At 35.1% G+C, this 14,387-nt stretch overlaps 1 protein-coding gene across 7 annotated transcripts in view; it reads right to left on the reverse strand.

The window, feature by feature from the left end:
• The window catches only part of Eif4g3 (eukaryotic translation initiation factor 4 gamma 3), a 196,829-nt gene that overhangs the window by 32,439 nt on the left and 150,003 nt on the right, over positions 1-14,387 (reverse strand). For all 7 annotated transcript variants that reach the window (XM_077791290.1, XM_077791289.1, XM_077791288.1 and 4 more), the window contains 3 exons: positions 14,028-14,142; positions 5,237-5,334; positions 3,277-3,399 (listed from right to left, as the gene is read on the reverse strand). In XM_077791290.1, coding sequence (XP_077647416.1) covers positions 3,277-3,399; positions 5,237-5,334; positions 14,028-14,142 — 336 coding nt within the window. The remainder of the gene's footprint in view (positions 1-3,276; positions 3,400-5,236; positions 5,335-14,027; positions 14,143-14,387) is intronic.

The raw sequence follows: 14,387 nt of genomic DNA on the forward strand, positions 1-14,387 counted from the left end.
CATTAGGATCATCTGTAAGGGTCCATGTATACACACATGCAGATTTTATACACAGATGATATATAAAAATCTCGAAGGGCAGTTTCAAATTCCATTCATTACTTCTTAGGAAAAAATCAGCAGCAGCAAAAAATGTGTTTCTCCTCCCCATTTTCCTCATATAAACCCAATGCAGTTTGCCAATGAACCCTTAGCTTTTGTCATGAACGTCTTTAAAATATATTAAAGTTATATTAAAGTGAAACCCAGTGTCAATCTTTGGGGCTTTGCCTAAATAAAACTTGCCCCATGATATAGGTTGCTTCTCATCTCACTGATTGAAAACCCAACACATTGCACAGCTGTTGACCATGATAAAACCTACTGGTTAACACCAGGGTAAATCAGTTTCACTTTCAAGGCTGTTTTCTTTAGATTAGCCAAACCACAACCACATGGGAAGCCTAAGAGAGAACACCCACAGAGCTTAATAAAGGCATGGCCCACAGATCTTTATTTCTTCTTCTACTCCCTTCTCCTCACCTGCTGGTTGAGCTCCTTGATGCCTCTAGGCTTCCCATTGACCTCCTGACAAGATCAATAACCTCCAAGGGATAAAAATACTCCACCCCCACGCCCCCACACTTTTCCCTTTTTTTTTTTTTGGTGGTGCTAGGGATCCATATATTTTGGTTTAATTTCCTTGTTGTGCCTTCTTGACCAACATATTCAAACCTAACTTGCCCCTGGTCAAAGCTCTCCTACAGAGTGGCCTATATAGATTTACAGCCACTCTTAAAAGATGTCAAGACCAAATTAGAAAATATCACAACAGCTTAAGAGCTTGCCAAAATCAAACTCAGTGCGTCCTTCAACAAATATCCCTTGTGCACTCTACATTGTGTTTTATTATAAATCCAGGCATTGAAGCTTAAGAGCTGCCTCTGTCTCTTCTCTCTCCCTTACACCCTTTGTACTATTTCATCCATTGATGGGTCTCTGTGATCTGACACTATTGAGTCTGTGCTGTTAATTCTGTCCCTTGAAGAGTCTAGAACTAACTCAGTGATACGGAGGCACCCTGTAAGCCCTTCGGAACTTTTTAGAACTAAGTTCGGATGCAGAGGGCTGTCCCTTCAGCAGTGATGTGGTTCAGGAGCTGTTTGGAATTGCGCTGAAATTAAAACCCCTGACGCTAAATCTGTTTGATTTTCTTTGGCTGGCATTGTGCTATCTGTTAATGGAATTAGTTGCCAAAATAAATAAAACATAAAACTTACAGCATTTTTGTTAAAGATATGGAAAGATTTCTAGCTTCTTTTGAAACACTGGATCAATAGTTTTATAAAATGTAACAATCAGGCAGGAATAACTATTTTCCTTAACCATGTTTGCCCTCTCTCACCATGTACCCCACTTTCTATTATTTTTCCAGAAAATGATGTCATTATCAGTTATCTTCATGCTTGCACTGTTGTTGTGTTAGGAAAAAGATATATTTTGATATATTTCTAGTACACATCTGTTAAAAAGTTATTCCCTCCTTACATGAATTTTATGCACTTGAAAGGACAATGGATTTACAAAGTGTGGATTTAAATGCAAATCACCTACTAACCTTAAGTTTTATAGATAATACTACAATTCTCAAAGAGAATTACCAACATCACTATTATTGACTAAGGACATTTCTCAGCCCAAAGTGTATATTTAATATACTTTTATGATTACTAAGACACATCAGCTCATGTTTAGGTCCACAGTCCTTGGAGAAAGATAGAAAGTAAAGTCATTACTGCAGCTAAGGACAGAGAAATGATCAAAATAGGATAGGCTTAAGAGGTTGAAAGATAAAAAGGAAAACAAACCCATACCTCCTAAGAAATCTAAATGCAAAAAGATAAATACATGTTTAAGATAAGAATTTAAATACAAATCAACATAGGGTGTCAACTATACTTCTTGACAGTATATTTTAATTAATATTTGACAATAAAGACTGATCGCAAATTTTTGTCATAGAATACCCTCACCTAATAGAGCACCTAAGTAAATAATTTCAGTTTGGAAATTCTGTCTGTCTCATGCTTACATCCAGGGAAGAGACTACATATAAGACCTTCTTAGTTAATCAGACTTCAGAGCAGTTGCTGAGGGGAAAATAGGGAATGGTACAGAGCAATCATTAATATGACCTTACAAATCACATATCTAGACAGCCACTTTTGTACTCATCTGGATAATGGAATAACAGAGGATTAAATTGTAGGACAATTCAAATTCATAAAATTTTCAAGGGACTCTTAAGACATCTATTTGTGAGCTCAATATTTAAGAATATTTTTAAACTTATACTACTAAAATCAAGACAACAGTTTGTTATTTGAAAATATCTTATATTGGAGAATCTGTATCATTTGTTTATAATATAATCAGGCTCGAAGGAATCTCCTCATCCAGCCATAAAAGGGAAGCAGGTAGTTCCCTACTCCTTAATAACTTTGCTTTTGTTTTTATATTCCGGGCTCAAATGTTAGAGAATTTCAAAGATTTGAAAAACACTGAACTCTGAATCATTTATCACAATTTAAGGTGACGCACTAATGAAATTAAAAACTTTCTCAGATTTGGGGAATTCCATTCTGTATTGCAAATTTACAATGTACTAAATTCCAACTCCTCCTACAATGTCTTGATTTCTAAAAATAAGAAAGCAAATTCTTAGGAGACCACATTCACCAAGATTGTGCCTGACAGAATTTACAAATAACCCTTGTAAATAATTAAAGACAACACTTTCCATTTGAGAAACTGATTTATGTATTCTTCAAAGGTGAGAAGTACATCTGTTATACATCCAAATATGCTCTGAATGACACAGGCAAACTTTCGTTTGTAAGCAACACTGGTAAAAATGTTTAAATTCTCAACCTTAATGTTACATAGTGCAACATTTAATTCCTCAGGTTCCATACGGAAAACATAAAATACTCATTTAATGATGAGATTTCCATAGGAATGCAGCTCCTTTTGGTATCATAATTCATTAGGAATAGTGGCAGCAGCTGTGCTCTGAATGTGAAGACAATACATAGAAATATTACCAATAAAATCTGGAGTTGTAACAATTTGCAAAGAGAAATAATATGTCTATTTAAATACCATTTAGATATTCGAGGCTATGAGACAACTGATGGAAATGGAAAGCACAGAAAGTAGCTATAGATAAAAGAAGAGTTCAGTAGCATTTAATGAACAAATCAACACCATTGTCCATCACGGCTCACTCTGCCTTACCTGAGGAGGAGTGGGTGTGGAAGTGGGTCTCCCTATAGGTGGAGTAGGATTTCTGCTTCCACCTCCAGACATAATCTCTTCGGTTATGTCTTTACCTCCCTGGTTTGGATCTCGAATTCTTATCTACAAGAGTAATAAAATGGCAAAGGAAGAGATGGGTGTCTACTTAGCAGATTTACAGGCATATGAGTTAAAGGTATAAACTGAAAAACCTATCAACCTTCAAGTTCATAATCACCACATCTGAAATTAGACCATTACCTCTGAGAAGAACTAATTAAAATAATAAGCCATAATGGAACCTACTTGGCTGAATTTCTAGATCAAAACTGCAAAATATTTACACTTGTTTAACAAAACAGTCATATTAATTTTATTTACAGAGTTCACAAAACAGTTTTTACATTTAGAAGTTACTAGGCAAAATAAAGTTTTAAATAACCTAAATGATTCTCTAACACATCCTGCAATATAGGAATAGAAATTTGCCCAATACTTTGTAAGTAAGCTCACTGAAGTATTATTTTTCCCAGAGAAGAGACCAAAATGTCAAAAAGGCAAATCAAGAACAGAATAGTTTAAAAAAACTATCCTACATCTTTGCAATTAAATATCAGTAAAAAAAAGAACCTACCATACTGATATGGAATAATCATCAAGATGTACTTTTTTTGTTTAAGAAAATGCTAATCACAGAACAGTGAGTGGTCTCATTTTAATTTTTTAAGGCCCCTATGTTTATAGATGTCAGTGGAGAAGGTGCTTTATCAAAGTCAGAACAGGTCCTGGCAATCCATCCTGGTATGAAGGGCCCCCTCTGCTGTTCGTGACCTGTATAGCTTAATTCAGGTAAAGTTTCTTGGATGATTTCTCAGAATTCACTAACAAAATCATCTGGATATGAAATTTAGAGGGGAGTGACTCTTCAATTAAAATTTATACATTGGCTAATTTTTCAGGTATAGAAACTTGTTTCTACTATAGTTTTAATATTGCTTCATTTATTCTAGTTTATTTAATAATAACATCTATTATTACTGATTTCCATTTTCATTATCACTTTATTCATTTTTCTGCATTATGAAATTATTGTTTAAGTCCAAATTGTAGCATGCTGATTCATCATTTCCAAAGCATAGTTTCTTGACTCTACAAGAAACTATACAATTTCTTGTAGAGTCAAGAAACTACACTGGTGTGTCCTGTTTATAATGACATGAACACGCACAAGTAATTTGGTCCTAATAATAAAGTATCACATTTTAAACCTCATTCAGTTTTATTAAAGTGCTTCAAAAGTATTGCTGTAACATTATTTCTATCTACTTTATTCTGTATGAATGTGGGAGTGTCTTTTGATTATAAATGTAATCCATTTTATAAAAGATCACAAGCCTCTCTTTTACAAAAATACTCTGCAATTTGAATTTTATGTTTCTATACTCTATACTCTACTATACTTAAATCTCTCGGGCATAACTTATTAGATAAAGTCTCAGTCTTTTGTTTTTAAAATTTAAAAAACTTCGAAATGCTGATTTGTTCTTTTAAATCTATTTCACAAAAGGGATGTTTTTGTTGTTTTTTTAATATTTTGGCTCCTTTTATTTTTTCTATTAGTTAGCAGGGAGCTAATTAGGATTGAAGATGGTCAGTATATAAGAACTGAGCTAATATTCCTCCCACTGAATGAGAACTTAGCACACTAAATCATCAGTTCTAAGGCTGTCATATAGCCCAGTGAATGGTGAAAGCTGATATCAAGCAAACGCTAAGTACAACTTCTCAATAACAAGCCAATAAAAATCCTCCAGGTAGAATTAAATGGTGAGGCTATCAGGGAAGAAACAACAACCAAAAGAACACTTATGTAAACTGAGATGAATAAGAATTTAGTAAAATTATTTGATATGTGAATAATGTGCCTTTTTAAAATAAAAAATTAATAAAGATATCTTACAGTTTTTTTCTCTCTCTTGGCTGGAGGGGGCTGTTGCTGTGTAGGCACTATGATAGGTGCTGACTGATAAACTGGCTGACTTGGATAAAAAGGCGTTCCTAAAGAAATTGAAAAAAATAAAAGCATTCAGTTATTTTGTCAAACACATTGTAAGACCATCAATGACACTGTGTCACTAGAGAATCCCTTTTAAAAAGTAAATAAACATCATCTACTCAACATTCTGAGTAATTTCTTCCCACAAGCTCTCCTCCAGTTACTAAAGTGGTCAAGAAATTACTCCAAAAATAGGCAACTTCTTGAACATTCATAAACATCTAATATGAAAACAACTACACACAGTAGAACTCCCCTGTGGATTGACAGCAGGGTTACCTTTCTAAAACATAAACTGAGCTATAGTGCTGCTTTTAAAACATCATATTCTGCCAGTCCACTACCTGCAATAGTGACTCCTAAATAAAAGTGAGTCTGTGTGGGGGCTTGGTCGGGGAAAAGGGGGAGTATCCTAATCATCTGGGGAGAAGAGGATGGTGAGATTCTTACTGATGGAGCACCAGGCCACAGGGAGTCATGATATGTCCTAAAGTTTGTGGGGAGGGGAATGAACAAGTGGCCTAAAGACAGTGGCCAAACTCCAGGTTCTCACTTATGGAACCCGCTGCCCTAGTTCTAACGTATTCCTACTACATCCTTGGAGTACACCAATCTCAACCAAATTGAACAAAATCAATCTCCTTCACTTTGTTCATGCCTTTGACTATACTCCTGCTGCTGCAGGAGTGCCTGAAAATACCTTCCATCCCTGGTACTCCCAATGAACCTTTTCACATTCAAAACTTAAATGTAATTACTATCAAACTAAGTGCTTAGGAGTGAAGATAAACTGCATATTTTGAAAGTAGAGTATGAAGATATGATGAAGAGATGGATGCTGGTGTGAGAGGAAGACGACTTAGGAAAAACTATGAAAGTGTTTTGCCTAAGCAAGTGAAAGAACAGAGAGATTATTCATGGAAATGAGGAAAAATAAGGGAAATAAATCAAGAGTTCAATTTTGAGCAAGTTTGAGATGTTTATTAAACCTTCAAATGGAGATACCAAATAAGCAAAAAAAGACACAAATCTACAGTATACCCTTTTAATAATTGCTAGAATACAGATAACATAAACCACAAGATTAGATAGTTTATGAAATTAGTATACTTTTTTTTTTTTAAAGCAGCAGCAGGAGCAGCCAAAAGTTGAAATCTTTGTTAGGGGAGAAAACAAGGAGGAAAATCAGCAAAGGAAATGGAAAGGCAGTGGTTGAAATGAAGAAAACCATACAAGAATGAAGAAGTGTACAACTGTATCAAAAGGTCCTGAAAGTGCAACTCAAGATTTGTTAAAAGTAGAAATCACTGGTTATCCCTAAAAAGGTGTTTGGGTAGAGAGGTGACAGGGTAGAGGTAGGTCTGATGTGGGCAGAGTCAATAAGTAAAAATGACAAAAGAAAATGAAGTCAGTGAGGATAGATAACTGTTTTTCTTGAAAGCTTTCTTGTGGAAGGTAAATGGCTAAAAGGGGCTATTGCTAAAGAACAATAAGGCATCCAAAAGAAACAAATTTAATATTGGCATAAAAAACATATCATCTGTTAACGGGTGACAATGTGGGGAAAAGAGGAATAGCATAGTGACAGCTTTAAGTGGGTATAGGATGGAATCTAACATGTGCATAAAAGGATGGGTCTACTGTAGGAGCAAGGATATGAAAAAGAAAATAAATGTGCATGAAGGTTCAGGTAAAGGTACAGGAAAAAAACCTGTGTTACTAACAAACAATACTGTTGGCCTTATTATCACTGTCATTTATATGATCAACATCCTCACCACCATCATAACATCTTGAAGTGAAAATTTCTTGGAAGCAGTAAGATTTGCAGTATCAAGACCTTAAAGATATGAATCAGGTTTAGAGAATCGTATTTAGAAAAGAGGTAGGTATAGGGCAAGACTAGAGTTTCAGTTAAGTTCAATGCAAACTTACAAAGAAAAACAACAAAAAACCCCAAATAGACATCTTCTACCAGCAAGTAAATTATACTCACAGTAGAGCTTTAATAATTTTATAGTCCCCTATTACATCATTAGCTACGAAATTCAGAAAACTAACCCCTAAAATTGGTTTCAAATGCAGCTAGACAAGCAACATAATCTGCCCACCTTCCCATATTTTTCAAGCTAAGTAAAATAAGATGTCAAAGGTGAACTCTCTTTAAAATAAATAAACAAACAAACAAACAAACAGATATAGCATTCTTCTAATGAAGCATTTTTGAGTCAACACAATTGGCAAGAAGGCTGGTATATCACATGCTGCAGAATAAATCTGACAGAAATGGGTGTTTTTTTCAATACAGTGTGGTTAAACTCAATCAAGTAAAAGATGAAATCTTTTTCTCAAATGTGGGCACCAGCAGAAGAAATCTACCCTACCAAACAACAGGAACACTGAAATATACTTTTTGTTATATTAAAAATGTGACACGTACAAAACCTGGATTTGATCCCCAGTTACATTAAAACACACACACACAGAATAATTTTTGCATACCATTTATCAGATAAGAAAGTTATTTATTATCTCTGTACCTCTGGTTTCCTATGCATGGAATGAAGTAGGTTTGGTTAGATCAGTCTTTCAACTATAGTCTGAGGGCCAAACCCATCCTACCACCATTTATTTTCTGAATAAAGCTGAATTGGGGCCAAGCATGGGGGCACATGCATATAATAATTCCATGGGCTTGGGAGGCTGAAGCAGGAGAATTGTGAGTTCAAAGCCAGCCTCAGACACACGGCAAGATGCTATCTTTAAATTTAAAAAGTGCAATGTGGCTCCAGTGGTTAAGTGCCCCTGGGTTCAATCCCTGGAACCAAAAAAAAACAAAAAACAAAAAACAAAAAACCCAAGTATTGAAAGACATTCCTACAAAGTAGTTTACCTACTGTGAATGTTTTTTGTTTGTTTGTTTGTTTGTTTTTCGTTTTTTTTTTTTTTTTTTTTTTAATTTTGTGTGTTGCTAGGCATGAAAAACCCAGGGCCTTATGCATGCTAGGCAAGTGCTCTAACACTAAGCTACATTCCCACCCCTTTTCATTTCACTTTGAGACAGAATAACACTGAATAGTCCAGGTTACTTGATCTTGCAATCCTTACGCTTCAGGGCTCCCAAATAGCTGGTACAGGCAGGCACTACCAAAGCACCTGGCAGCCAAGGCTGCTTTTACATTATAAGGACAGAGTTTGAATAGTTGCAATAGGTACCATACAGCCTGCAAAGCCTGAGATATTTAATATCCAGTCCCTTACAGAAAAACTGCTGACCTACATCAGTGGCTCATAAACCCCAACTTATCTAAAAGGTATAAATGATGTGTGGCAAAATTTATATAATAATAACCATGGGAATTTTACTCAGCAATAAAAGAGAATAAAATCATGGCATTTGCAGGTAAATGGGTGGCAATGGAGAGGATAATAAATACTAAGCAAACATAGCCAATCCCAAAAAAACAAATGCCGAATGTTTAATCTGATATAAGGAGGTTGACTCACAGTGGGATAGGGAAGGGGAGCATGGGAGGAATTGATGAATTCTAGATAGGGCAGAGGTGTGAGCGGGAAAGGAAGGGGGCAGGGGATTAGCAAGGATGGTGAAATGTGACAGACATCATCATCCAAAGTACATATGTGAAGACACGAATTGGTGTCAACATACTTTATATACAACCAGAGATGTGAAAATTGTGCTGTATACATGTAATAAGAATTGTAATGCATTCTGCTGTCATTTATTTAAAAAAATACAAAAATAATAACCATGAAATACACATAAATATTCTTATAGGTTTCCCAAGTTCAATTTTTATAAAGAACTATGCCTATTTTTAAATTATTTTAGTCCACCAGTCCTGGTGGCAAATACCTGTAATCCCAACTACTCAATGGTTCCACAAAAAGCATTACTTAAGGCCCAAAAATGCCATATAGGTCAGCAGTGTGGCTTGGCTATGATCAGGTATTCATGCTAATCTAGGGAGATTGCAAGTTCAAGCATAACCAGGCAACTAAACCAGATATCGTCTCAAAATGAAAAATGAAAAAGTGGCTGGGTATGTATTTCTGTGGTAGAACTGCTTGCCTCGTACTGCAACCCCAGGTACTGCAAAAAAAAAAGAAAAAAATTTCAGTACTACTCTTTTGTTGTTAAAATACCTTTCTTATATTAAAATAATACTAACAGTAAATGGCAATTTTCTGTAAAGATCTTATTGACAAAAATAAAAATGTAAAAGTCCTTGGTGTATCCTCATTTATTTCATTTTTTATTCATTATACATGCCTATAGTATTAAAAGGTCTAGAACTACTAGTGTAACCAATGGTTAAGTTTCTTCTCATTGGTAAAACGAAAGCATAAATATGAAACAAAGGTATGGTAAGATCTAGAAAGACAGGGAAATATCTTTTTCTTTTTTTTAATATTTTCTTTTTAGCAGTCATTGGACATATAATTGGACATATAATATAAAATTTATGTGGTGTGGAGAATCAAACCCAGTGCCTCACACATGCTAGGCAAGTGCTCCACCAATGAGCTACAACCCTAGCCCACGGGAAATATTTTAACATCTGCATTCCATAAAATACCTATTCATGATGTTTTACACATTATAGGCCTTCTAAAAACATCTGGAACTTTGAATTTTCTTCATAAATGAAGATGAACATAGTGGTTCAATGTCTAGGTTGACACGAAAACCCCAAAAGAGTTCAGGAAAAGATGGCAGAGAGGAGGAAATCATATAAAACTAGAAGAAAGTGAAATATACTGGTCTGAAGCAAGAGTGAATAGAAACTGTAACTATGCTTAATTCTCGATCTTTCTCCCCCCCTCCTTTTTTTTGTTCCCCCTTTACCAACATTATTGCAATGACTACCCATTAACCATCCCACCCTCTTTTGCCCATGAATCTAAATTTGCCATCTTTGGGCCAAAATCCCATAGGATTGATCTAAAAATAATGTCATGTCTCCATTAGGTATTTGTATGACACAAGAGGAGAGGCCTCAAAGTGTTTAAGAAACACCAACAAGAGAAAAACTGAAAAGTTTATATCGAGTAAATACTATTATTAGTTCATTTTCTTTGAAACTATACAAACACTCCAGGAATTATAATGAACTAGGAGAATTTCTGGATCATGATTAAAGAGATTGATGAAGACAAAAATACTTGAGAATCATTATTCAAGAGTTCAACTACAGGGGCTGGGGATGTGGCTCAAGCCGTAGCACGCTCGCCTGGCATGCCTGCGGCCCAGGTTCGATCCTCAGCACCACATACCAACAAAGATGTTGTGTCCGCCGAGAACTAAAAATAAATAAATAAATAAATAAATATTAAAAAAAAAAAGAGTTCAACTACATATGGAAATAAAATGGTAGCATGCTAGAGTGGAATATAAAGCTAAAAATGGAAAGGAAGGGGCTGGGGATAGAGTTCAGTTAGTAGTATGCTTGCCTCACTCACATGCACAAGGCCCTGGGTTCAATCCCCAGCATTAAATACCCCCCCCCCAAAAGAAACAACCAGCAAAAAAAAAAAAAACACCTCTGCAAAGAAGACCATCTAATTCATAAACTCAAGCAGCACAGTAAGAAGGAACAAGTCTCAGGATCTGTTCCTAATAGGTTTTGCCAGTGGATGGTTTTCTGTCTCAGAACAGGACACAAACTCTGATCCTATTCCCACATCCATTTTGAATCCATGCCAACAGAAGAGGTAAATGATGAAAACAATGACCTAGGAGTAGAAAGAGGAGAAAAGGTTCCAAAAACAGGGAATAGGAAGTGGAACATTCACGGCTTCTGGACCGTGAAGACCAGAACAGCTGTCCCCAGATGTTACAGCTGAGGGACTTATAACTGATGGAAACAACTGCACCAGACCCTCTCATTATGATACAAAGATTTTTACTACTGCCTAATGTGAAATCTGAAACGGCTACCCAAATTGTGAAAATAATCTATACTTCTAACTGTAAAGGATTAAATAAATTATGACTCATTCCAAAAGCAAAATCCTATATGTAATGAAATGTTTATGAATATTCTGTGAGCAGGAGGGATTGATAAACCTCCAGAAAGTTTTAGAATATTATGAACAGTTCTATGTACACTTGAGATAAATGGAAAAATATAAATCAAACCATGAAATGTTGCTTCTTTAGGGGATGGGAATGAAAAGAAACTGGCTATTTCAGCTTTATATATTTTCTATAATGTCAATTTTTGTCATTAACAATTTTCATAATAAAATAAACTTTTCTTGTCTTTTTTTTTGGGGGGGTGTGCTTGGGGTTGAACCCAGGAATTTTGCCCAGCCCTTTTTTTATTTTTTCAGACAAGGTCTCGTGTAGGACAACACACTTGGCTGAAATAAAGTAATTTAAGATCAGAGTGTTTAAATCCAGAGAATAAATTACCCATTAGATGGTAGTTGGACTTGCAAAAGAATTTACTGGGGAAAACAGAATTCTTATTAAACAGAACAGACATCAATAATGCCTGAGCAATAAGTGAACCTTAACACAGTTCATTTTCATTAAAATGATCATTTCTAACAGAAATAAAGCAAGCCAAAATATGGTATAACATTGTATAGTCAAATCTACAAATGATTTCATGACTAGTAAACTCATCCATAGTTTATACACTGCAGTCATTTATAAAAAGCAATAGAGAGGGCAGTTAGAAACTTGTAGTAAAAATTTGACCCATGTTGTTTTCCGAGTCCACAGGTGATTTACATAATCTATGAGTAAACAGAAACCTTTTAAAAATGATTTTATAATTATAAGAAATAATTATACTCTCTTTGTAACATGGTACTAAAAGAGAAATATTGTTTAATACTAGTATGTTTATTCTAAGAAGCTCATCTTAGGGGCTGGGGTTGTGGCTCGGTGATAGAATGTTCACCTATCATGCTTGAGGCACTGAGTTTGATCCTCAGCACCACATGAATATAAAAAAAAGATATTGTGCCCACTTAAATCGAAAAAATAAGTATTAAAAGAAAGAAGCTCATCTTACAATTTTCCTATTTTAAAAATAATTAAAAAGATAGCCAATGTTATACTTACAAATTACTTTCATTTAAATTTTCAGAATAAGGATCAATATACTGTATGAAAACAGTGACTTATAGCTCAATTCAAGGGATACATAAGGAATACTTGAACAGTACCAGCAATATTTTATCTCAAAAACTGGGATAGATGCAGTGGCACATGCGTGTAATCCCAGTGGCTCAGGAGGATGAGACAGGAAGGAGGATCACAAGTTCAAAGCCAGCCTCAGCAACATTAAGGCGCTAAGCAACTCAGTGAGACCCTGTCTCCCCAGGTACTGCCCGCCCCCCCAAACCAACTGGGTATTGGATGTGTTATTTTTAAAATTTATATACATGGGGCTGGAGATGTATCTCAGAGAAAAACACTTACTTTTAGCATATGCATGGCTCTGGGTTTGATCCCCAGCAAAAAACAAAAACCCCCCAAAACAAACAAAAAACTCACATATTTGAAATAGATGCTGTTCTGAAAATATCAAATAAACATATATTCAAGGCATTTAACGAGGTTTAACATACATATTTGAAATGGCAATTTCAAAAGGCAACATTAATATTGGCCAAGGTACCTACCTTCTCTAAAAGAAGCAAAGTCAGGTATACATGGTTGCTTTGCTGATTTCACCTCAAAACTAAAAAAAAAAAAAAAAAAAAAACAAAAAAAAAAAACCTTCCCTGGGCTACTCTAATATAAATCAATTTTATGAAAAGGTTCTTAACTAAGCTATTAAATCTCAATGTAAGGAAACTGGCTAATGGACAGATTACTATATTAGGCCAGTTAAAATTTTAAGGTCTGCTTTGCTGGTATTGGGAGTTTGGGGGAGACCAATGCTTATTTAATTTTTAAGCTTAATTTTTCTGGTATCCACTGATTATATCCCTAATAATACTGTAGAATTAAATTAAGTGTCAAATACAATAAAAATTTATTGGAAATATAAGTACTTCTTAATACATCTTGGTTCAGTATTGGCTTAAATGTCATATATAAGTGTGGCATTAAAAACACCTTTAATTTTTCAAAGCATTTTTACTTGAACTAATCCTCAAACCTTCCCATGGCACAGATTATATCACAATTTTGCAGATAAATAATCATAAGTTCACTGAGTTATCCTCAGTCCTCCCACATACACTCTCCAAGTGCCTACTAATCACTGTTTCAGGAGCTGGGGATATAGCAGTAAATAAAACAAACTAAAATTCCTGCCTTTGTGGATATTACATCCCAGTGGGAAAGACAGACATTACTAAACTCTCTCAGATACAGGGTGGAGGTAAATACCTGAAGAAAAATAAATCAAAGGGCAATAATTATATTTATGCCATCATAGCAGATATCACAACTGACACATGGGCTCATTCAACCAGAACTACCAACTCCTTCAGAAGGTGTCATGAACTAAATATACTCCTATAATACTCTTTCCTTGTAAGCCACTCTCTCTCTCAAAAAAAAAAGTAGCTTTCAAGACAGAAGTTTGCAAGATTTTATTTCCAAATTCTTCCCACAAGTAAGCTTCAATGCCTAAACTAACCTTTGAAATAACAAATTGAACACAACAAACTAGCAGAAGTTGTTTGATTTTTTTTTCCTACTTACCATAAGCATTAGGGAAGTCCCCAGGTCCTGGTCCAGGATAAAAGGGACCCGGTCCCGGTGGCTGAACTGGATATTGTTGTGGAGGCCCAACATAAGGGGGGCCACTATGACGGTACTAGAAGAGAAAAAGTATAGCATAAGTTTATGCATAATATGAAGGTAGCTTACTATGGAAAAACCAAGTAATATGTGTGTGTGTGTGTGTGTAATCATTTAAAAGAGGCGAAGATATGGGTGGTTATACACACACAATCAAAATGTTTGCTTCCCATCCAGATGCAAGCAAAATGAAAGTAAAACTAATCAGCAAATCAACACAGGCAACCATCAGCTCAATACAAAATAACTTCTGGCTGTTAA

Source organism: Urocitellus parryii, chromosome 11, assembly GCF_045843805.1.
Source record: "Urocitellus parryii isolate mUroPar1 chromosome 11, mUroPar1.hap1, whole genome shotgun sequence".
Lineage (NCBI taxonomy): Eukaryota > Metazoa > Chordata > Mammalia > Rodentia > Sciuridae > Urocitellus > Urocitellus parryii.